General features: G+C 35.6%; 1 protein-coding gene across 2 annotated transcripts in view; it reads right to left on the reverse strand.

Moving 5' to 3' along the window:
- Positions 1-22927, reverse strand: part of LOC128250329 (uncharacterized) — a 54554-nt gene extending 31627 nt beyond the window's left edge. Inside the window, exon 1 of one of the 2 annotated variants that reach the window (XM_089341401.1) lies at positions 21663-22927. In XM_089341401.1, the coding sequence (XP_089197527.1) occupies positions 21663-21690 (28 nt within the window). In that variant the 5' untranslated portion in view covers positions 21691-22927. The remainder of the gene's footprint in view (positions 1-21662) is intronic. The other variant, XM_089341393.1, reaches the window with a different exon arrangement.
- Between the last annotated feature and the right edge of the window lie 288 nt (positions 22928-23215).

Raw genomic sequence — 23215 nt, forward strand, 5'->3', positions numbered from 1 at the left:
AAGAGTTCATAACTCTAACTAAAAACACTTGTCTCCCCTTACACACACTTCCTGTTTTGACACCACATTTCCTGCTTAACACAAACTTTTAACCCTTTTTTTTAAACCTAACAAAACTCTCAACTCTCATGCATCCTTATTTTTCCTACCAATTTATACATGAACTACTATTGAACTACAAAAGCTCAAAGACAATATAATGTATGGGTATATTTATTTTTTTTATATATTATTGTTTTATATATTATTTTCTTCATTTTGTACTTTTTTGTACTTCTTTGTAAAAAAACATTTTCATTCTCCTTCTTCTTGATAATTTGCTTCATCGCAATGAAAACCGGTTAGAAAAAATCTTTATTAAATTATGCTCCCAGTTCAGCATTCTGGCTTTTTTTCATTTTCCTATTATTTCTCCACGTGCGGTTAACACAACCCCACTATTTACTGACTTATATATATATATATACATATATATATATATACGTGTATGTATATACATATATATATACATTTATATGTATGTGTATATATATACATATACATATATATATATATACATGTATATACATATATATATATAAATGTATATATATGCACATATACATATATACATATACATTTACATATATATATATATATATATACATATATATATATATATATATATATATATATATATATATATATATATATATATATATATATATATATATATATATATATATATATATATATATATATGATTTTTCACTCTAATTTTGTACCCTCTCCACAATCCTTCCGTGGTTCCTCACCTCCGATTAATGCGATCCCATCAAAATTGTCGATTTCCCATCTGGTGTATGATGGAATTTGTCACTGCTGTCAACTGTGCCTCATGTTCGTCTGGTATTGTGGACAGGAGAGTGTCCAGTTTCTTTTTGGAGACTTCCACATCTATATCGTGTAAGTTCTTCAATAGTTTTGGCAGAGCGTTGAAGAGCTGGGGTCCTGTGAACCCAAGGCTATTGCAGTACCTGCTTCTAAAATTAGATGCAATGGACGGTACCTTCGGTACTATGCAGTGGCGTCCAGTACGAGCGTTCATATAACACTTGATGCCAAAATTGGGTACTAGCCCTTCCAGTATTTTCCACATGTAAATTATAACATATCTATCACATCTGCGCTATAGGGAGTAGAGTCGTAGTTTTTTCAGCCTCTCCCTATAGTTCATCTGTTGGACTGTAGCAATCTTTTTATTGTAGTGACGCTGGATTGCTTCAAGCTCCGTTGTTAGCTTGACACTGTGTGGTTACCACAGCTGAGAGTAGTAGTCTAGGCAGCTGAGGGAAAAGGTCTTCCATAGAGTCAACATGACTTCCAGATCTCTTGTCCTGAATGTCATTAGTATCCATTCCGCCAGTTGTCTGTATTTCGCTGCCAAGTTGGTAACGAGCATGTGAAATTATGCATCGTTACACATACTGATGCTCAGGTCTCTCACTGTTTCTGACTCCGAGATTGCAGTACCTCTAGGTCTTGTAAATGCCGGATGTTGAGCATTTGTGATCTTATAGCGCAGTACTTGAAATTTTTCAGCATTAAATTGGATCACTTGCTCGTGTGTGAGCCAGTAGGTATCCGTATGTATATACACACATACATATATATGTACGTACATATATATGTATACAAAGATATATATATATATATTAAATATATACTTTTATAAAACAAATTTTACAAAATATATAGTATCTGTTAACAGTCTTAGCCAAAAACTCACAGTTGAGTTTTTGTATATATATATGTATACATGTCTCTTAAGAGCTCAAAATCAATGCATTGAAGATACTTTATTGCAGCAACAATTATAATAACAGAAACAACCACAATAAGCCAAACCTATGCACATTTCAATAGGGTATCCCGGAAAAATAAACCACATCATAAGATGTCTCGTAAAATATTGTAACAAATTACAACATATTACAAATTTCTGGATACTCCATCTCATCAGGGTCGCATTATTGCCATCACCAATACTATTATTAGCAAAACACACACATCATCCAAGAGGGTGAAAGAATAATCGACGGCACACAACCTACCATCGTTATTTTCTTACAGAATGTAAACAAACCAGTCAACCGAAATCGAGCGACGTACACCGCCCGGTTTACAGCGTAAAAATCCCTTGCCAAAAATTCATCCCCCATGTACATCAAGATTTCCTATCGGATCTTCCTATAACGATAGTGTATTAATTAATTCATTAATTATACCCGCCCACGCCCACGCACCGCACACCACCACCCACATGCCCACACCTACACCCACACACACATATACCTATACTTAGATACACACACCAATATATATTTATATGTATTTTTTATGTATAACTATATACACAAACACATATACACACAAACACATATATACACTCACATATGCATGCATATACATATACACACATACAGATACACATGCACCCACATAAACGCGCACAGATACACACACACATTTACATATATACGCATACATACTCACATACACACATGCGTACATATGTACATACATACATATAGCTATACCTCCATATATACATCGATACATATGCACATACACACACACAAGCTTATATATGTTTACATGTTTACATGTACACACATACACATACGTCTCCATACACTCATATATACATATATACACACATACACTCTCACGTGTCTCCACATGTATACCTACACCCATATACATATACACTCATATATTTGCGCCACAGACCTAATTCCAGTAAGATATATAGAGATGAATATACCTCTTCCTTAATTTCGAACTTGTGCCTATACACATTCCGGTAATTCCTATTTATAAAATGCATACGTATGTCTATACATATGTAGACATCTGTAAGCTTTAAACGTTATTTTATTAACTAGGTGACCCTTGGAAAAAAGTATGGAAAATAATTCCAAGTTACATAACGAACAAGTACTTTTACCCTTGTCGTACGGCATCGATTTGCCTACTAACAACCATTCAAGGGAGTAATCCTTTTTCTCATCTTTCAATTTCCAAACTAAATTACTAAGCGCCGTACTACATTGCTTACTCCTATCCCTAAAGGATGAGTAATGATTAGAAATTCGTTTCGAGACCTCAAGTGACGAAGCCCCGATATAACTCCAAATCTTCTTATTCGTTATAACATTACACCTATAGACAATGTTTTTAGTTTTAGCATTTGCACTAAGGAATCTTATTCTATTAGGGTTATCTTCAGATATTTCTATTAGTTTATTACCAAAGTTAGTGGTATTATCCATATCCTTTTGGTCTTGACTAACATCTCGACCATTGCCTGTATTATTATTATTATTACCCTCTGTGTTTATGTCAACAGAACTATGACTAGAGTTTGAGGATAAAAGTTTAAAGTTATGAGCGGCGATAATTTGGGTCAAATTCTTGGTGTTTGAAAATCCGAACCTTACCTTTTGCTCGTTAATAACCTTATAGTAGAGCGAGTTAATTGGAAAATGTTTCCTAACTACATTCCTGAATAAACTAACTAAATTTGATTTTACTTGCCTCCCATAAGGGACGATGAACCATAGACTATCCTGTTTCCTAGAATAACAACCTACATTATTATCCCTAAAAAACTTAAGCCTACTACTTTCAGCCCCTGGTACACTATCGTTGGATCTTGGCCTATGCTTTAACTTACTGAATGGGTTAACACTATTCTTATTATTCTTATTATTATTATTATTGTTAGTTTTATAACTACCCTTATTGCTATTATTCACATTATCAATTTTATTAATATTATTATTATTAACATCTTCAATAGAGGAAGCAGAATCTGGTTTAATATAGTATACCTTATCATTATATCCTGCTTCCAGCAAAGCGGAGTTATAAAACTTTGCCTCATCTTCAAAAACCAGATTATTTGCAGACAGGTTGGACAATCTTAAAGATATACTATGGACCAAGTTATCTGTTATTGCTTTTGGATGATTACTAGATCTATTGATATACCTCAGGTTAGTTAAAGGTTTATGATATGGCCTATATGATTTATTATGCAGATCAAGCGTAACGTCTAAGAAATTAGCTACAGATATATTGTCCTCAAAAATAATATCCATTCCCATTCTGTGAAAAAATCTAACTAATCTATTTTTTATCCTTTGTACTTGCTGTTTTGAACTATTTCTGAGAAATAGCAGACAATCATCTCTATACAGACCCCCTCTGATATCTGGGAATTGATCAGCTAACTCATCAAGTATAAAGGAACAAACCACATCGGCAACCTGGGCCGAATCTGAGCTACCCATAGGTACATCAAACGCATCCAGAAATTTGTAATATGTTGTAATTTGTTACAATATTTTACGAGACATCTTATGATGTGGTTTATTTTTCCGGGATACCCTATTGAAATGTGCATAGGTTTGGCTTATTGTGGTTGTTTCTGTTATTATAATTGTTGCTGCAATAAAGTATCTTCAATGCATTGATTTTGAGCTCTATCCTTTAAGAGACATGTATATATATATATATATATATATATATATATATATATATATATATATCTGTAAAAATATGTGACACCTATTCAGTAGCCATGATAAAACTCCGAGTTTTGGATGCCAGGGTGGGAGCCCACGCCAATATCTCTTCAGTTATCCCGCCAATTGAAAATTCCTGTGAAAAATGACCGTTAAAAACAAAGGGAAATTACTGTGTAGTGACAAGGTCAAAACGCGTCTATCAAAACGTGTATATATATATATATATATATATATATATATATATATATATATATATATATATATATATATATATATTTAAAAATTTATTAATAAGGGTAGAAATTGATATTAATCAATTAAAACCAGTGGTCTGGCATATTAAAAAAATCCGAAGATTAAAATTATATTACATACAAAAATAAGAGGAATGACCAGCAAAAGTAAACTCCTATATGCTAGAAATAGATGCCGAATCATCTAACCACGAAAAAATATGTTCTCAGTAAAAATTTTGCGACACAACAAACTGTAAAAGGGCAAGACATTTGTAAAAGGGCAAGACATTTGTAAAAGGGCAAGACATTTGTCTTGCCCTTTTACAAATGTCTTGCCCTTTTACAGTTTGTTGTGTCGCTAAATTTTTACTGAGAACATATTTTTTCGTGGTTAGATGATTCGGCATCTATTTCTAGCATATAGGAGTTCACTTTTACTGGTCATTCCTCTTATTTTTGTATATATATATATATATATACATATATACGACGGGCTTCTTTCAGTTTCCGTCTACCAAATCCACTCACAAGGACTTGGTCGGCCCGAGGCTATAGTAGAAGACATTCGCCCAAGGTGCCACGCAGTGGGACTGAACCCGGAACCATGTGGTTGGTAAGCAAGCTACTTGCCACACAGCCACTCCTGCGCCTTTATTTTAATTTTATTTTTATTTTTACATGAATATCTGTGTATTACTTTTTCTTTTCTTTTCTGCTCAGGATTTTATATTCCCATTTTATTTTATATTGGTATTTCGTTTTGTCATTTTGTTATATTGTTCTTAACCACCAACTTAACACTACACACTGAATCGTGGCAAGGTATGGACGGTTTTCGGAGTACCGAGGAAATTATGTGTAAATGGAGAAGTCTACGAGATATAGTACAATGCAAAATACCGAAAGGAACTTCACCTCTTATATCGCACCTTTCTTCCTCCTTTAACGCCGATGTGATATAATTTCTTGGGAGAGAAATACTTTTGCGGCTGAAGATAGCTTTGTATTGTCAATTATACACTGATATAAAGCTTGAAACACGTGTACCGCAGAATCCTTTGTATTTTTGTTGTTATTTTTTGCATTTACAATATATATATATATATATATATATATATATATATATATATATATATATATATATATATATATATATATATATATATACATACTGAAACTATTAAAAGTGAAACAGTATAAAAGTGAAACAGTATAAAAGTGAAACTATTTACAACTTACTCCGACGAAGGTTTGACTTTTATTCTTCGAGTTTTGAGACGTAATACGGAACCAGTGTCAATGACTGGAAATGAAAAAAGCTTAGCAAAATAGCCGTGGATGTTATTCATTTTTTAATTTGTATCAGAACTGAAACTAATAACCCTTTCTACTATGAACACAAAACCTAGAATTTGAGGGGAGGGACATAGTCGATCACATTGACTCCAGTACTTGACTGGTACTTAATTGTGTGGGTGTTTTTTTCAAAACATTGTCTGATTTAAAAAGCCACATCAGACGCCATGAAAGGGCTAAGGTCTAATTGCAGGAAGTGGTCAAACTCTGTGTAAGGAGTAGACAACCACCATGTATGTTTGTAGGTATGTATGTATGTATGTATGTATGTATGTATGTATGTATGTGTATGTATGTGTATGTATGTGTATGTATGTATGTATGTATGTATGTATGTATGTACGTATCAGTCATTGGAATGCAGACATGTTGGGGTGACACCTGCATTATTTTAGTCGGTCAAACAAATCACATTGCAAATTTTTTGAAAGTCTAGTTTTTGTATCCGCCACCTTTTTCAGGACGTAAAGAAACCTATATTGTGGGGAGACAGGTGGAAAAATACGCACACACGCAAACGTACGTTCTCACACGCATTCACTCACAAACACACGTTTGGAAACATAAAAACGATAAGAAGTACGTTTGAATGACTATATATACACACATAAAATGAAAGTAAATATTACACATGTCTCTGACATGTTTTACCTTCACAAAAACCAGAATTTGTGGAGAAACGCCCATCTCCCCATTTAAACAAACTATAAGAAGTACGTTTGAATGACTAGCCTTCCGTTAGACCTTCAACGCCCCTCAAACTTGTTCTCATTAATCTGTAAGTGCTGAGAGAAGAAACCAAAAGACTTTAAATATATATTTTAAAATGCTGATTTTTCTGCGACCAAAATTTCTTCAAGCTAGTGTCCCAGCATGGCTGCAGTCCAATGACTGAAAGAAGTAAAAAGAAACTGAGGGGGGGGGGGGAGTTATTAAAAAATTTCACGAGATTTGGCTGTTGTTTCTAGCATGCGGAATACCTTCAAGGTTTGACTTCATGCGCTGGTTGAAAATCATTAGAAAAATTCTGGGCTCGTTACATTCGACTAAAAATTCTTCAAGGTGGTGCCCCAGCATGGCCGCAATCTGATAATTGCAACAAGTAAAATTTTTTTTTTTAATCCAGCGTCGATACATTCGATTAAAATTTCTTCGAGGTGGTGCCCCAGCATGACCACAGACTAATAACTGTAACAAGTAAAAAGGGGTAAAAAATACTGGTTCAACTAAAAATTCTTCAAGGCGGTGCTCCAGTATGGCCGCAGTCTAATGACTGAAACAAGTAAAAGGTGGGAAAAAAAAAAACGAAAAAACTAATCGAAAAATATAACCGTGAGGCTTTCGTCCGCTTTCACACTTTAACTATGAGTCTTTTGTCCGAGGGAGCTTTTGTACGTGGCGCTTTTGTACTAGGGGACTTTTGTCCTAGAGGGCTTTTGTCCTACATTCATACACACACACATACACACACACAGTGCTTCTACAAAGGTTCTGCCCACCAAATTCACTTGACCCAGGATTACAGTGGAACACATTTGCCCAAGGTGGTGTGTAGTGGGACCAAATTTGAACATAACCGTAAACAGAACTAAATATTACAGATGTTATAAGGGGTGTCTCGTTAAATAAACCCCGTTTCGCTCGGTTTTAATACGGCATGTTGTTAGTAACCGTAGGTTTAAGTCATTGGGTTTATACACACGCGCACACGCGCACATTCAAACATACCACACACAAACTTTCACAAATACGAACATACGTACTTACAGAGACATAAAGAGAGAGAGAGAGAGAGAGGAGAGAGAGAGAGAGAGAGAGAGAGAGAGAGAGAGAGAGAGAGAGAGAGAGAGAGAGAGGAAGAGAGAGAGAGAGAGGAAGCGAGAGAGAGGAAGAGAGAGAGAGGAAGAGAGAGAGAGGAAGAGAGAGAGAGGAAGCGAGAGAGAGGAAGAGAGAGAGAGAGGAAGAGAGAGAGAGAGAGAGAGAGAGAGAGAGGAAGAGAGAGATAGGAAGAGAGAGAGAGAGGAAGCGAGAGAGAGGAAGAGAGAGATAGGAAGAGGAAGAGAGAGAGAGGAAGAGAGAGAGAGGAAGAGAGAGAGAGAGGAAGAGAGAGAGAGGAAGAGAGAGAGAGGAAGCGAGAGAGAGGAAGAGAGAGAGAGAGGAAGAGAGAGAGAGAGGAAGAGAGAGAGAGGAAGAGAGAGAGAGGAAGAGAGAGAGAGAGGAAGCGAGAGAGAGGCGGAGGAGTATAAAAATAAAAGAGAGGGATACAGAGAAAGTTGCTTTGGCCAAACAGAAAGTGTGTCATGATAGACGTCAATCTACTTAGAATTCCCGTGAAATAGTAAATAAAACCCATTGAAAGAGGAGTGTCTGTTGGGACGACAACGTGGTTCCTTTCAATACCTTTTCACAAAATATTTCCGTTACTGTCATCGTTAAAATATTGATAAGTATGCTACTCCTTAATACAACTAGATACCAGTACTGCTTATTAGTCCCTATGTCAGTCATCGACAGTGGAGGCGCAATGGCCCAGTGGTTAGGGCAGCGGATTCGCGGTCATAGGATCGCGGTTTCGATTCCCCATATTGAGCGAAAACACCTAAAACTCCACGAGGCTCCGCCACCGGGGATGGTGGCGAACCCTGCTGTACTCTTCCACCACAACTTTCTCTCACTCTATCTCCGAGAACTACGTTAAGGGTACACGTGTCTGTGGAGTGCTCAGCCATTTGCACGTTAATTTCACGAGCAGGCTGTTCCGTTGATCGGATCAACTGGAACCCTCGACGTCGTAAGCGACGGAGTGCCAACACAGTCATCGACAACTCGCGATCCGCAGTACTTTCTGAGCTGCATGCCTAACGAAAAATTGCCAAGACCTGTTTATAGGGTTGCCCATACCTACTCTATACGATTCTTTGTTGTTGCAGAGATAGCTGCCAAATCTCCCTCAGAACACACCCAACAGGCTAGAATATCCGTGGTCTTAGTTCTACTCGTTCTTGTATGAAGTGACATGAGCTTCAACCAACAAAACAAACTGCTAGGCGGGTTTAAGACCTGCAAATTTTAGTAGCCAATTTTTTTGCTTATCGCACACTTCTGTCTTAAAAATAGAAGTGATAGATTGGATGATGTGATCCTAAATACTTATGATAGAACAAAAGTAAGATATAAAGAAAAAAAATGATTGTCATAGAGTGAAAATATTTTGATAATAACTCTGCTTCATCTAGTTTGACCTAGCTTTAACCAGTAACAAAAAAAGACAGCATATTTCTCTGTGAAAAAGAGCAAACAACTGTAAATAGTAGATACTTTGTCATAACAATTTGAATAATAAAGACTTACACAGACATAAAACCTACAAGAAACTATATTGTGCTAGCCAGATTATACATGACGTACGTCACGATGTTGTTACGATGACGTAAATTACTAACCGTCGCGTAGTTTGCTTGTTGCTTGTGTTGAGCTGATCACCGATCAAACGTCTGAGTCACCGTTCTCAAAGTGGGTGGCTTAACTATTATTGATGTAGTGTGCGTGTGAAATGTGCTGGTTGCATGAATAATAATTGAAGCAAAATTACTGAACATAATGATATTTGGTGTCGGCCATTTATAATGAACAAGATTAATAACTATCGTCAGGGAGGAGTAAAAACCGCATCGTGTCTGTAGATGCTACCTATAAGACATTTTGTGTATGTTCAGAATCGGTCTGTCCAATAAACGAGAGATCTGCGCAAAAGTCCGAGGAGACGGTCTGTGACGTGAGCGGTCTATCGGATGTCTGGGTTCTGGGTTAGGCACCAAAAGGTTTTCATAAGGGACAAGAAGTTAAATTTTAGAACATTCGAGGAAACCAGACCACGCCACAGCCTCACATTGATTGATCGATTTATAGATCAATCACATGAAATCGTGGTGGCTCACGCATGGTGCCTAACCGAGTATCTAGCGGTTAGCGATTATGGTTTGAATCCTTGCTACAATTGCTTAAACAATTAGCAAACTGTTGAAAAATATTTTCAAACAAGAAACAACTAAGTCTGTTAATAAAATGGCTCTATAATTAACAATTTCTGAGTAACGGAAAACATAACTACAAATATATATATATACCTGGCAGAAGCTATTATCTCCAGGTCTGATTGCAACGGATTTATTTCAGAAATAGAGAAAAAGAAGCATTGGACCCAGTACTGAACTGGTACTTTATATATCGACTTTGAAACCATGAATGGTTGAACTCCGCAGGAAGCGAAAATGCAGAAAGCCAGAACAAAAATCTGAAGATTCTACCCGACGCTCTAATGTTTGTCAAGTCGCTACCTCACCCTAATTATATAGAAATTGTACTTCTAACCGTACGACGTTGGGGAACAATGCCATAGCCTTTCTAATGATAACAGTATCAGAAACCTATTATTTTCTAATATCATAGAACAAATCAATTTGTAGAATAAATATTTCCGCATCGTGTCGAGTGTTTTGTCTATTGAATCTGCGGTCAACAACCGGATCGCTTTCGGTAAACATCTGGTAATAGATCTTAAAGGGATCAGCCTTCTCACTTCTCTTATATCTCTAGAAAGCTTGAACTGTGAAAAGCAGACATACAAAACAACTTGACTGTTTCCTCAAGAATTGAACCGGAATGAGGAAATCAACTGGCAATACAGAATTCCGTATATTGAAGTCCTTGATTATACGAAACATTTTCACATATTTCGGAGGTTTCAAAGAAGACTAGCACAGTACGAAGTTATACTTATTTCGTGTTAGTCTTCTAATATAATTCAGTTCACCTGCAGGATATTCTGCAAGAATATCAAAACGATTTCGGTACTTGACTGGTATTTATTTAATTGATCCCAGAAAAATCAAAGTTAACCTCAACGGAATACGAGCAGAAAACAGATATTGCATGCATTTTCTCAGACGCTGTTAATGATTCTGACAACTCATCGTGTATTAAATGTCTATCATCAATATATGAATGCACAATCGACTCAAGGAAGTTCCCAACTGAGAAACAAAAATTCTACTGAAATCCTGAATTCATGAATGCTCAGAAACAAAAGAATAATAGAAATATAACAGAGAAACTCTAGCAAAAATGTATTTACTACACCTGAATATATCACATAGTAGTGAGACTTTCTCTTTCAGTTTCACCAAATTGGCCATTTCCAAACAAATTGTTTCTACAAGACGATAAAATCGATGAAGTCAGAAAGGTTAAGATGTTCTTCGTTAGTCCCAAGTCAGTTTTAATCGATAAGACAGACCTCTGATCAATTAGACCTATGGTCAAACAAACCCATGATCCAAGTCTTTCCAATCGTAAGCATTGCATCATTTTAGGTGTATATATATGACATCTGTATCTATAAAACTCAAAATGTGCGTTTGTATGCTTTCCATGCGTTTCCACATCTTTCATCCGATTTTTTTACTCTTTTACTCTTTTACTTGTTTCAGTCATTTGACTGTGGTCATGCTGGAGCACCGCCTTTAGTCGAGTTAATCGGCCCCAGGACTTATTCTTTGTAAGCCTAGTACTTATTCTATCGGTCCTTTTTGCAGAACCGCTAAGTTATGGGGACGTAAACACACCAGCATCGGTTGTCAAGTGATGTTGGGGCGACAAACACGGACACATACACACACACATACACACACACATACATACACACATACACACACACATACATATATACAACGGGTTTCTTTCAGTTTCCGTCTACCAAATCCACTCACAAGGCTTTGGTCGGCCCGTGGCTATAGTAGAAGACACTTGCCCAAGGTGCCACGCAATAGGACTGAACCCGGAACCATGTGGTTGGAAAGCAAGCTACTTACCACACAGCCACTCCTACGTTAATTTGAAATTTTTTTTATTAAATGGCAAATTTACTCAGGCAGGTAACTGCTGCATTACCAATGCCTAGAGGTACCCCCTTGTAGGAGCAAAATCGATAAAACTGAAGGGACCCCCACATTTTGCAAAAAAAAAAAAAAAAGGCAAAGGTTACACGCGAGAAAAGTTTTTACAGAAACGTCCGATTTTTATAATTTTGGTGTCAAAAGGACCATTATGTTGCGACATTTCAGACAAATATTTTGGCACTATCTTGGGGCCTCTGATTCCCATGAAGATTGCGGAAAACTTTGAAAAAAAATCGATTTTTCGCATGCTTGCAAAGTTACACGGTAGAAAACTTTTTACTGGAAAGTCCGATTTCCTTGGTTTTTACGGCTAAAAACCACCATGTAATGGCGGTTCTATCAAGTATCTGTTCTATGTCCAAAGGCATCCCTGTGCGACAAAAAAACCCCCCGAAAAGCTGTGAAAAAATCGATTTTATACATTTTTCTCCCCTTAAATCTTCAAAAATTTCTCACTGCTTCGGTGGATGGCGTTCAAACTTTACGCACTATTTATTCATCGTAAGGATAATGTTAGAAGACACCGATATGCACGGAATTCATCCGCGTATGACCAACAATTGCGAAAAACTGAATAGAAAACCGGTTTTTTTGCCCTTAAATCCCTCATTTTTGACCAAATTCGTCCAAATTTAACATGGACAGTACAGATTACTCAACAATGGTTTAAAACTATTTTTGGTTAATATTCTTTATTTAACTTGCGACAGATCGACGAAATACTGTGAAACGTCACCTTTTCGCATTTTTGCAGAGTTACACCCAAGAAAGCTTTTTCAAGGAACGCCCGATCTTTTTTTTGTCCATGTGCATCCGGATTTTACAGAAAACTGCAAAACATGGACACTCCCCCCTCCAAAAAGCTTCACCTTTGTGCAGAGGGCTAGGTCTAGGTCAACCTTCCACTCTCACTTGTTCCATCGCGTGCGAAAATTATTAATGGCACTTAGTTCGCGCCGTTTACACCAATCCCCCCCCCCACACACACACACACACCAATCTAATAGGATAAAATACCTGTGATGGCAAGACATTGTGCGATTTGTAAAAATTTCCCTCCACCACCATTACCCGAACTTCGAGCACCTCCTCCGGCGTTTAGTTGTTCAACTAATAAATGCCACTTGGTAAAAATCACTTCTTCCTCAATGTCAAAGTTTGCAACTTAACGCAAAAAATATTCGAAGATATGTACGACGAAAATAATGGTAGAACCTATTAAGACCATTGCAGAGTATTTAATACCCGAGCAACGCCGGGTACTCTTGCTAGTTATCTAATATGTCCTTTCCTAATTTAAGACTGTATGGTGTGGCTTGAAAGAGATTTAAGCTGCTGTTTCTAGCTGATTGAGCGATTACGTAGAGCCATTTCTTGGCTCGAGTGCAGCAAAGTTTAATCTAAAAATCAAGTAACAAAACTGATTATGCAAATTGTATCAGTCAAAAGTTATTTGTTACTCATTTTTCTGTATGTTAAAATGTTTGTCAACTGATCAAGCAGGCTTGAGTAAACCATACGAAACTGATGAGGTTTAATAGACAGAAACATGTCTATAGTTGTCCTGTACGTACTAATGAACTTTGATTAGTTCTTAATCTCTTGTAATTATCTCCCCTACTTTTGAGAATCTCAGACAACTGCCAGTAGGTGTTCATTGTCTTTCTCCAGCTAAGCGGGAAATTCAAATTAAGAATTTTTTGTGTGCAGCATTCAGAGCAACACCCTTTAACTTGATTGACAAAAGCCTTGTTAAAAGTGAAATATAATTTTGATACATTTAATACAGCCTGCTGTGAGAGGCCTCACAGGGTACTCTTTCCGCACATTATAAGCTTTGGTACTTGGTTTGTTAATTATCGTGGGAGACATTCAACATCCAAGTACCAATCTTAAAATCCTAACTATCCCCAGCAGCGCAGTTTTGAGGATTTGCTCAACTTGTCAACATGTCAGTTCCGATTTCTCTGGCATATTTCTCGAACTTGGTTGTTAGCGCTCCGAGTGATCCTACAACTACTGCAATTTCGTCTTTTAGTTGTCTGTACTTTTCAAACTTTTCTTATTCTTTGTCGTTTATGCGTGCATCCCCAGTTATTGCAATTATTATTATTATTATTATTATTATTATTATTATTATTATTATTATTAAGAATAAAAAGTTTTGAATGGTACAGCAATGCACTATAATACAAAAAATGGACTATATACCTGTTGTAATTTAATTATCCATAGTCCGATGATATTTCGGAATACACTTCCTTCTTCAGATATTCTTAGATAGAGTCACTGCTATAATTATAGATTATAGCAGCGACTCCATTTAAGAATATCTGAAGAAGGAATTGTATTCCGAAATATCATCGGACTATAGATAATTAAATTACAACTGGTATATAGTCCATTTTTTGTATTATAGTGCATTGCTGTACCATTCAAAAGTTTTTATTCTTTACAAACAATACACAATGCTTCAAGTGAACTACAATAATAATAATAATAATAATTATTATTATTATTATTATAATTATTATTATTATTATTATTATTATTATTATTATTATTATTATTATTATTATTATTATTATTATTCCTTCGTAACACAGTGTATGTGAAAATGCACCGGACTCTTTAGTCATCTGTCAAGTCACAACAAGAACCTCAGGCAGATAACACTTTCCTTAAGATGTGCGCTGTGCCCAACAAGGCTGCTTTCTGCAAGACTTCAATCTTGCATGGGATTTCCAGTTGCCTTAAGAAGTTTTGAAGTTTCAATGGGATTATTATTATTATTATTATTATTATTATTATTCTTTCTTTCTTTATTTATTTATTTATTTATTGTCTTTGCACACCTAACGCTGGAGATGTACTACGGTGCCAGCTGTTCACTACCAGTGAACTAAGGTAACATCCCTTATTTTTCGAGCACCATCCGGAGTATTCGAGCGGTTCCAAGCAGTGCTGTTTTCTGCAAGTGCTCCATCTTTATTGCATCCCCTATTTGTGCCATGTACTTCTCAAGATTTTTACTCACTGTTTCCAGGCTCCGACAATTATTGGTACTACAATCACCTTTTTCATCGACCACAACTGCTTAACCTCCCAAGCTAACCTGACATATTTATCGACTTTTCTTTCTTCCTTATCGCACACCTTGTTAGCTGGGCATGCTATATCTATGACCCAGCATCGTTTACTTTCTTTCTCAATTAACACTATATATCTATGATCCAGCATCATTTGCTTTCTTTCTCGATTAACACTATTATTATTATTGAGTGAGAGAGCAGTGCATGCCATCAAAGTGACACTGGGGTAAAATATACGAAGCCCATTATACCCATCATGACTACCCGGCTGCATCCGGGCATTTATTATTATTATTATTATTATTATTATTATTATTATTATTATTATTATTATTATTATTATTATCATCATTATCATTATTATTATTATTATTATCATTATTATTATTATTATTATTATTATTATTATTATTATTATTATTATTATTATTATTATTATTGTTCAGTAGTTTTATTTTTATAACGTGCTTTCACTTCACTACCGAGCGCAGCTCTGTGCGCCATGGGTATGTGCTGTGGTTTGCTGTGGTGCTCTTATGTTTAATGTATCGAAAGTGTTTTGCGTAGAATGTGTGCAGTACCCAGTTGTGCAATTTTCTGTATGTTATATATATTTGTAAGTCCTGGTGTTTTTGTTATGTATTTGTCTGAATATTTTGTTATTATACCTAAGGCACCTACTATGATAGGAATTGTTTCTGTTTTTAGACTCCACATTCGAGTTATCTCTATTTCCAGGTCTTTGTATTTTGAAAGTTTTTCCATTTCTTTTAGAAAAACGTTGTCATCTGCTGGTATTGATACATCAATTAGAAAGCATTTTTTTTCTTCATGATCTTTGACAACTATATCTGGTCTATTTGCCTTAATTTCTCTATCTGTGTGTATTGGCATATCCCAGAGTATGGTTGCTTTCTCGTTTTCTGTGACCTTTTCTGGCGTGTGTTTATACCATCTTTTTTCTGTTGTTATTCCATAGTGTTGGCATAGCTTCCAGTGTATATAGGTCCCAGCTCTGTCGTGTCTGTGAATATATTCCTTCTTAACCAGGACTGGGCAGCCAGAGATAATATGATTTATTGTTTCTTGTCCATCTCCACATATTCTACAGTTACTTGTTATATTTCTTTTCATTATGTGTTTTTGGTAATTTCTGGTGGGGAGGCTCTGGTCTTGTGCAGCAATTAAAAATCCTTCAGTCTCTGCTTTGAGTCCTGAGCTTCTCAGCCATTGCTGGGATTTTTCTCTGTCTATTTCTTTCGCATTTAGTTTAGCCCAGTATTTACCATGTAGGGGCTTTTCTTGCCATCGTTTTATCATGGTCCGTTGCTGTTCTAGTTTTAGTTTGGATTTTTTATTATTATTATTATTATTATTATTATTATTATTATTATTATTATTATTATTATCGTTATTAGTATTAGCCTCAATACTGTTTGGAACTGTGTTGAGTGCCACTTAGCAAACAGTAACATAAGTATTTTCTCTCTAATATGATAAGTATTTTCTCCTTTATGGTTTGTTTTCATATAACACTGATAGTCTGTAAAATATGCCTTATTTCAGCTATTTGAGAGCTTACACGTGCAGTGAAGCTTTAGGAAGTATCTCTAGGGTTTCACTAGAGATATCAAAGTATAACCGAACAGGCATTTCTGTTGATCGAACAATTGCAAAAGTCATTGTCGAACCAACTGGAAGAAACGTTAAAGTATCGTATGAATACTTCCTGTATTTGTTTCGGCTGTCTATGATGAGTTCAAATCCTGCCGAGGTCAACTTTTCCTTACATCCTTTCAGAGCTGATAGAATAAGTACCAGTGAAGAACTGGTGTCGATGTAATCGATTTCTCCCTCCCCTCAAAATTGCTGGTCTTGTGCCAAAATTAGAAACGATTGTTTAGGATGGAGAGCTAGAAAAACCGTTAGTGTGTTGGACAAAAATGCTTAACGGCATTTTTTCCGATTGTTCACGTTCCGAGTTAAAATTCCTTCTTAGTTCTTCTGTCTAGTTTTGCTAATTCAGATTTGGAGCAGTCTACAAATGCTGCTCAGTATCTAAGTAACGACACTGCCCAAGTATTTACAGCCTTCACTACATTTGGACAATTTAGCTTTGATTTCATTAGCTTCCTCACCCTCCTTCTCAATTTTCACTTTCATTTCTATAGTTAGTACTCTGTCAGATAATAGATGCTTATATTTCTCCCCTTCTTTTAATGATTTTAATGTCAGGCCACCTGATAATTGGATGCCTTCATTGTTGGCTATCTGTTCTCTTTTAATGACTAATATTGCACATTTATCTATGCCAAATTCCTACTTTCCGTTTCTTCATGCTAAAACTAATTAATTCTCGTATGTTATCTACTATACTGAATTTACTCAAACATTCACTTATCCATTAGTTTGGGATCATGTCATAGACTTCCATATAATTTATTCATACTTTTGTTAGATTTTTCTTTGTAGATTTTACTACTTTGTCTATGTACAATAGACCATGCGTTCTTCTAGCTTTCTTCCTGCAACCTTTTTCGTTCTTCTGGTAGTAAATTCTAACTGTTAAGGTGCTCGTAAATGCGTTCTGAAAGCAGGTTCCACGCAAATGATAAGCAAGTGATTGGTCTATAATTGCACACTGTATTAGCTTTGTTTTTGTCTTTCATAAGGAGTATTGTTCTCCCTCTAATCATCCATTCTGGAATTATTCCTCCATTAAAGCAATCCTAAAGTTGTTCCCTCAGCCTCCCATGTAAGCTACGAAATTTCTTTAACTAGTACCTTTGAACTAAATCTGGTCCTGGATGCTTCCAATTCGGCATTGTTCCTTACACTTTACTCATTAATGAACTAATTAGTCTTAGATCTGGCTGCTTGTTTCTCACTCACTACTTCTTCCCTCACTTTCTTTAACCAAACTGCTTCTCCATTATGATTGACAGGCTTATCCGAAATATTGCGCCAGAACTTTCTAACTTTTTCTGCATTAGGTTTCTCATCTTCAGTACGTTCTTCTCCACTATTTATTTGGTTATAAAATCTTCTCTGGTCTGTCTCAAATAATCTATTCTGTTGATACTGATCTATTCTTTTCTGATATCTAGAAAGCTTACCAGCTACTGCTATAATACGCTGTTTAAACTCTTTTCTGACTGTCCCAAATCCTTTCTTTTTGACTAAGTATTATTATTATCATTATTATTATTATTATTATTATTATTATTATTATTATTATTATTATTATTATTATTATTATTACGATCGTGAGCCAAATACCCTAACCACTAAGCCAGCGCCTTCACTTCTTTTCTGTTAATCAGTCAAGGAGCCAAAAAACAAAAGCATCTTTGCTTGTCACTGAACCTGCTAAAAGTAGCAGCCGACTACATACACTGTCGTCTGCAATGAGAGAGATAATTCTTGGCAACCTTATGTATCTTTTTCCAGTGAAATTATTCACTGATATCGAAAAAGTGAAAACAAGCAATGTTAATTCTCTAAATGAGGTATTAACAGTAACTGCACGATAAAGTGAAGTATATTGCCACTTAAATGTGGCTGACCCCTAGGGGTGGATGTTACTGTTGCTTTTAGCCCCAGGAGGACATCTCCTCCAGCTGGCTTATCGACACACTTCTGTGTCCTGTTTGTTTTGCCAAGTGGCAATATACTTCACTTTATCGTGCAGTTACTGTTAATACCTCATTTAGAGAATTAACATTGCTTGTTTTCACTTTTTCGATATCAGTGAATAATTTCACTGGAAAAAGATACATAAGGTTGCCAAGAATTATCTCTCTCATCGCAGATCGGTGGCTATCGGACGCTGACGAAGGGAAATAACCCTGAAACCCGGGTCCGTTCGTGCTACAGATCACGATGAGAGGGATAACTTCCCTTGGCAAAACAAACAGGACACAGAAGTGTGTCGATAAGCCAGCTGGAGGAGATGTCCTCCTGGGGCTAAAAGCAACAGTAACATCCACCCCTAGGGGTCAGCCACATTTAAGTGGCAATATACTTCACTTTATCGTGCAGTTACTGTTAATACCTCATTTAGAGAATTAACATATATATATATATATATATATATATATATATATATATATATAATTTTAGAGAAAAGAACCAAAGTTCATGAACTCATCCATGAAAATCCAAAGTCACATATAGAAAAAATTAATAAGTGAATGCACGATAAATAAGTATAATAAAATACAAAGTAAAAATCAAAAAGTAATGATAATAATAATAATAATAACAATAATAATAATAATAATAATAATAATAATAATAATAATAATAATAATAATAATATCATTATTTTATGATTTTTACTTTGTATTTTATTATACTTATTTATCGTGCATTTACTTATTAATTTTTCTATATGTGACCGTGGATTTTCATGGATTAGTTCATGAACTTTGGTTCTTTTCTCTAAAATTATATATTTATATATTTTATACTGTGAAATTTAATTTAATTTTAATTTTTGATAAATTGAATTTAAATGAGTTTTTACCTGTAAATTTGGATTTTTATCCCTAATATTATATATATATATATATATATATATATATATATATATATATATATATATATATATATATGTATGTATATATATATATATATATATATATATATATATATATATATATATATATATATATATATATATATATATATATATATATATATATATATAGCGTACATGATGTAATTACAGGTAGCAAAACAATAATAGAACCAGCCAGCTGGAGGAGATGTTCTCCTGGGGTTACAAGCTGCAGTAGCATTCACCCTTAGTGGTTAGCCGCATTTAAGTGGCAAATATATTTCACGTTGTCCTGCAGCTACTGTTTATACCTCGTTCAGAGATTTATTATTATTTATAAAAATAATTATTTAACCAAAGGGTCTCACAGTTACTTCTAACAAGGCGTCTAAGCTCCCTCAGATTCGTAGGCTCGTATCAGTTGATCCACCTGTCACAATTCCTACCTCTGTTCTAGTTTGTCAGGTTCATGATGGAAAGACAACGTATGAGAAACGAGGCAAAGAAAGCTGGGTGCAACAATGTCTTTAGATGTAACTAGTGCAGCCTTAGGACACCCAGAGAAGAAGCGGCTACTGTAATAGTAATAGAAGTCGCGGGGTTAGAACACAGCTCAACGGTGCACCAAAGTTTGTAATTTTAATGATTGTTAGTTTTGACTACAGGCTCTACATTTCTCGCATAAGATCTACATGACTGAGGTCGTACTGAGAATATAATTTCAAATGTACGTATAAGCAGTAATCGAGATGTGAGAGCAGTAATCGAGATGTGAGAACAGCAATCGAGATGTGAGAACAGCAATAGAGATGTGAGAGCGGTAATCGAGATGTTTAATCGGCAGTTACTGTGTGGAGCAGTAGTTATGATGTTGATCAGTGATCAAGGTATTTTGGTCCATTATCAAGAGTATCGAATATTTACATCGATATTTTTTGAATTGTACAGGGTGTCCACAGTCTGGGTACATGGAGTAAATAAAATCATAACATAAACAATTAAATGTAAGAAATAATAATTTCTTAAAGTATGTGTTAATCCCTATGTACCCAGACTTTGTGGACACCCTGTATTTTAAAACCTATATCTTGTGATGTAGTTATGATCGTGTGTGTGTGTGTGTGTGTGTGTGTGATTGTTAAAGCAGTGAACTGGCAGAATAGTTAGTGCACCGGACAAAAATACTTAGCAATATTTCGCTCATCATTACGTTCCGATGTCAAATTCCGCCGAGGTAGACTTTGCCTTTATCGTCTCGGGTTTGATAAATTAAGTGTCAGTTGAGCACCGGGGCTCGATGCAATGGAGAAGCCTCCGTCCTAAAAATTGCAAGCCTTGTGCCTATAGTAGAAAGGATATGATACGCAGTTGTTATGAAAGAGTCTGTACATGGCTTCTGCGTCGTTGCTTGATATGCTAGACAAGGTGTAGGTAATGTTTTCCGAGAACAGGGCTGCATGAGACAGGGATCATCATCAGGCAGGCCGCACTACTTAAAAATAGTTCAAGATAATTTTTCGTTAGCATTTATTCAGAAAGTCCCTCGGGCCGCAGTTTCACTCTGTTTAACAGCTAGACAATAACAATCAAATCACTCTCTCAAATCAAACCCTACTGTCTTAAAACAAGGAAAATGGCTACGTATTCCTAAAAGAAGGGATGTTCGTGGCTAGAATACTTTTTGCTTTGATCATAGATCTGATCGATCAAGGCTGACTTGAAGATAAACAACCACAACAGCAACAACAACAATAAGCGGTGATACTTCTGCTAAATGCCCCCACAGAATCACTAATGTATGAGTATGAAAGAATAAAATTAAATTATAGTTAATTAATGAAAACATTTTTTTTTCTACTTTGGAAAGTAAAAATAATTGCTCTTACTTGTGATTAGATTTTCTTCTGAATTCATTTTAGCTCAGATGTTGGGCAAATGTTATGCATATACTGTATGTGTTATGTATAAACTGCATAAACTGTATGAATATATGTTTGTCCCTGTGTGTTTTTGTGTAAACCGTTTATCTTTTTTCCGCCTATCCTGCTTAATATTTTGTTCGCCTCCTGGAATGCATTTGACAATTCAACTTAGATGAAGTTGCCGAATTTTCTCTGTGTGTATTCGTACATGCGCAAGTGTTTGTGTTGTGTGTGTGTGTGTGTGTGTGTGTGTGTGTGTGTGTGTGTGTGTGTGTGTGTGTGTGTGTGTGTGTGTGTGTGTGTGTGTGTGTGTTTGTGTTGAGGAGAGGTAAGGTCGAGGATTCAAGCATACAACAAAAGGAATGCGTCGAAAGTTTCTTTAGTCAAATGATGTATTATCTCAAGTAGTCATTTAGCTCATAGCACTCCTCCTTCCTATCCTCCGATCCCTTTGGAAAAGTGAAACAAAATTAAATTAAACACCAAAGTTACTACATTAGATGCAATGTTATCAGAAAAATCAAAACCTTCGTTGTTGAACTTGTTTTCATTGTTATTATTGCTCTTGGGCGGTTGATAAGCGTATTTGCTGTCGCTGCTGTTTTTCATTGTTCATGTTCTACTAATTGATGTATCACTGATGTTGTTTGAGTTGTTTGTTTGTTTGTTTGTTTTTATACTAACAAATCCAGCTTCCGCAGTAGAATTCTCGGAACCAACAATATTACAAGGGAACGCAAAAGAGAATATATGCAAGATTATAAGTTTTCCTTCTATCATCGTGATCTGAAACAAATAATTAATCTAGAATTTAAAATTGAGATCTCTAAGTCGCTGTGATATCGCTATAATTTTCCATGATACTCAAATTCCACATATTGACATTATTTACATTATTTACATTCGACGGATAGTTGTCCTCATCTTGTTCGTTGTTAACACAACGTTTCGGCTGATATACCCTCCAGCATTCATCAGGTTTCTTGGGAAAATTTCGAACCTGGGTTCTCATTCCTAAAGTATTTTTCGATGTTATTATTATTATTATTATTATTATTATTATTCAGGTCACTGCCTGGAATCGAACTCGGAATCTTGGGGTTAGTAGCCCGCGCTCTTAACCACTACCCGTGGGAATATGGCGTAGTTGTAAATAATGTAAATAATATACATAATTCCTCATCTCTTAAATATAGAACTGTTTCTTTATGTTTACAAATGGGAGACATAAGGACACAGGAAATGTGTCAAGGCCGACAGGAAGCGGTGCAGCTTCCTAGGTCTAACTAGCAGTAGTATTATTCTCTTCAGGGGACTGTCACATTAAGTTGACAGCATACAACTACTTCATTCTTGGCTTTGTTGTAAAAAAAACATCAAGATTGGTTTGACAATAATGATGAAGAAGTTAATCTTATCTTAGAGGAGAAGTGAAAAGCATTTAACATGTTGCAAAATGTTGACATGTCAACGAACAGGACAGTGGCTACATATTTCAAGACTGTAAAAGCAACAGT

This window comes from Octopus bimaculoides, chromosome 2 (genome assembly GCF_046866305.1).
Source record: "Octopus bimaculoides isolate indiv1 chromosome 2, ASM4686630v1, whole genome shotgun sequence".
NCBI classification, from domain to species: Eukaryota; Metazoa; Mollusca; class Cephalopoda; order Octopoda; family Octopodidae; genus Octopus; species Octopus bimaculoides.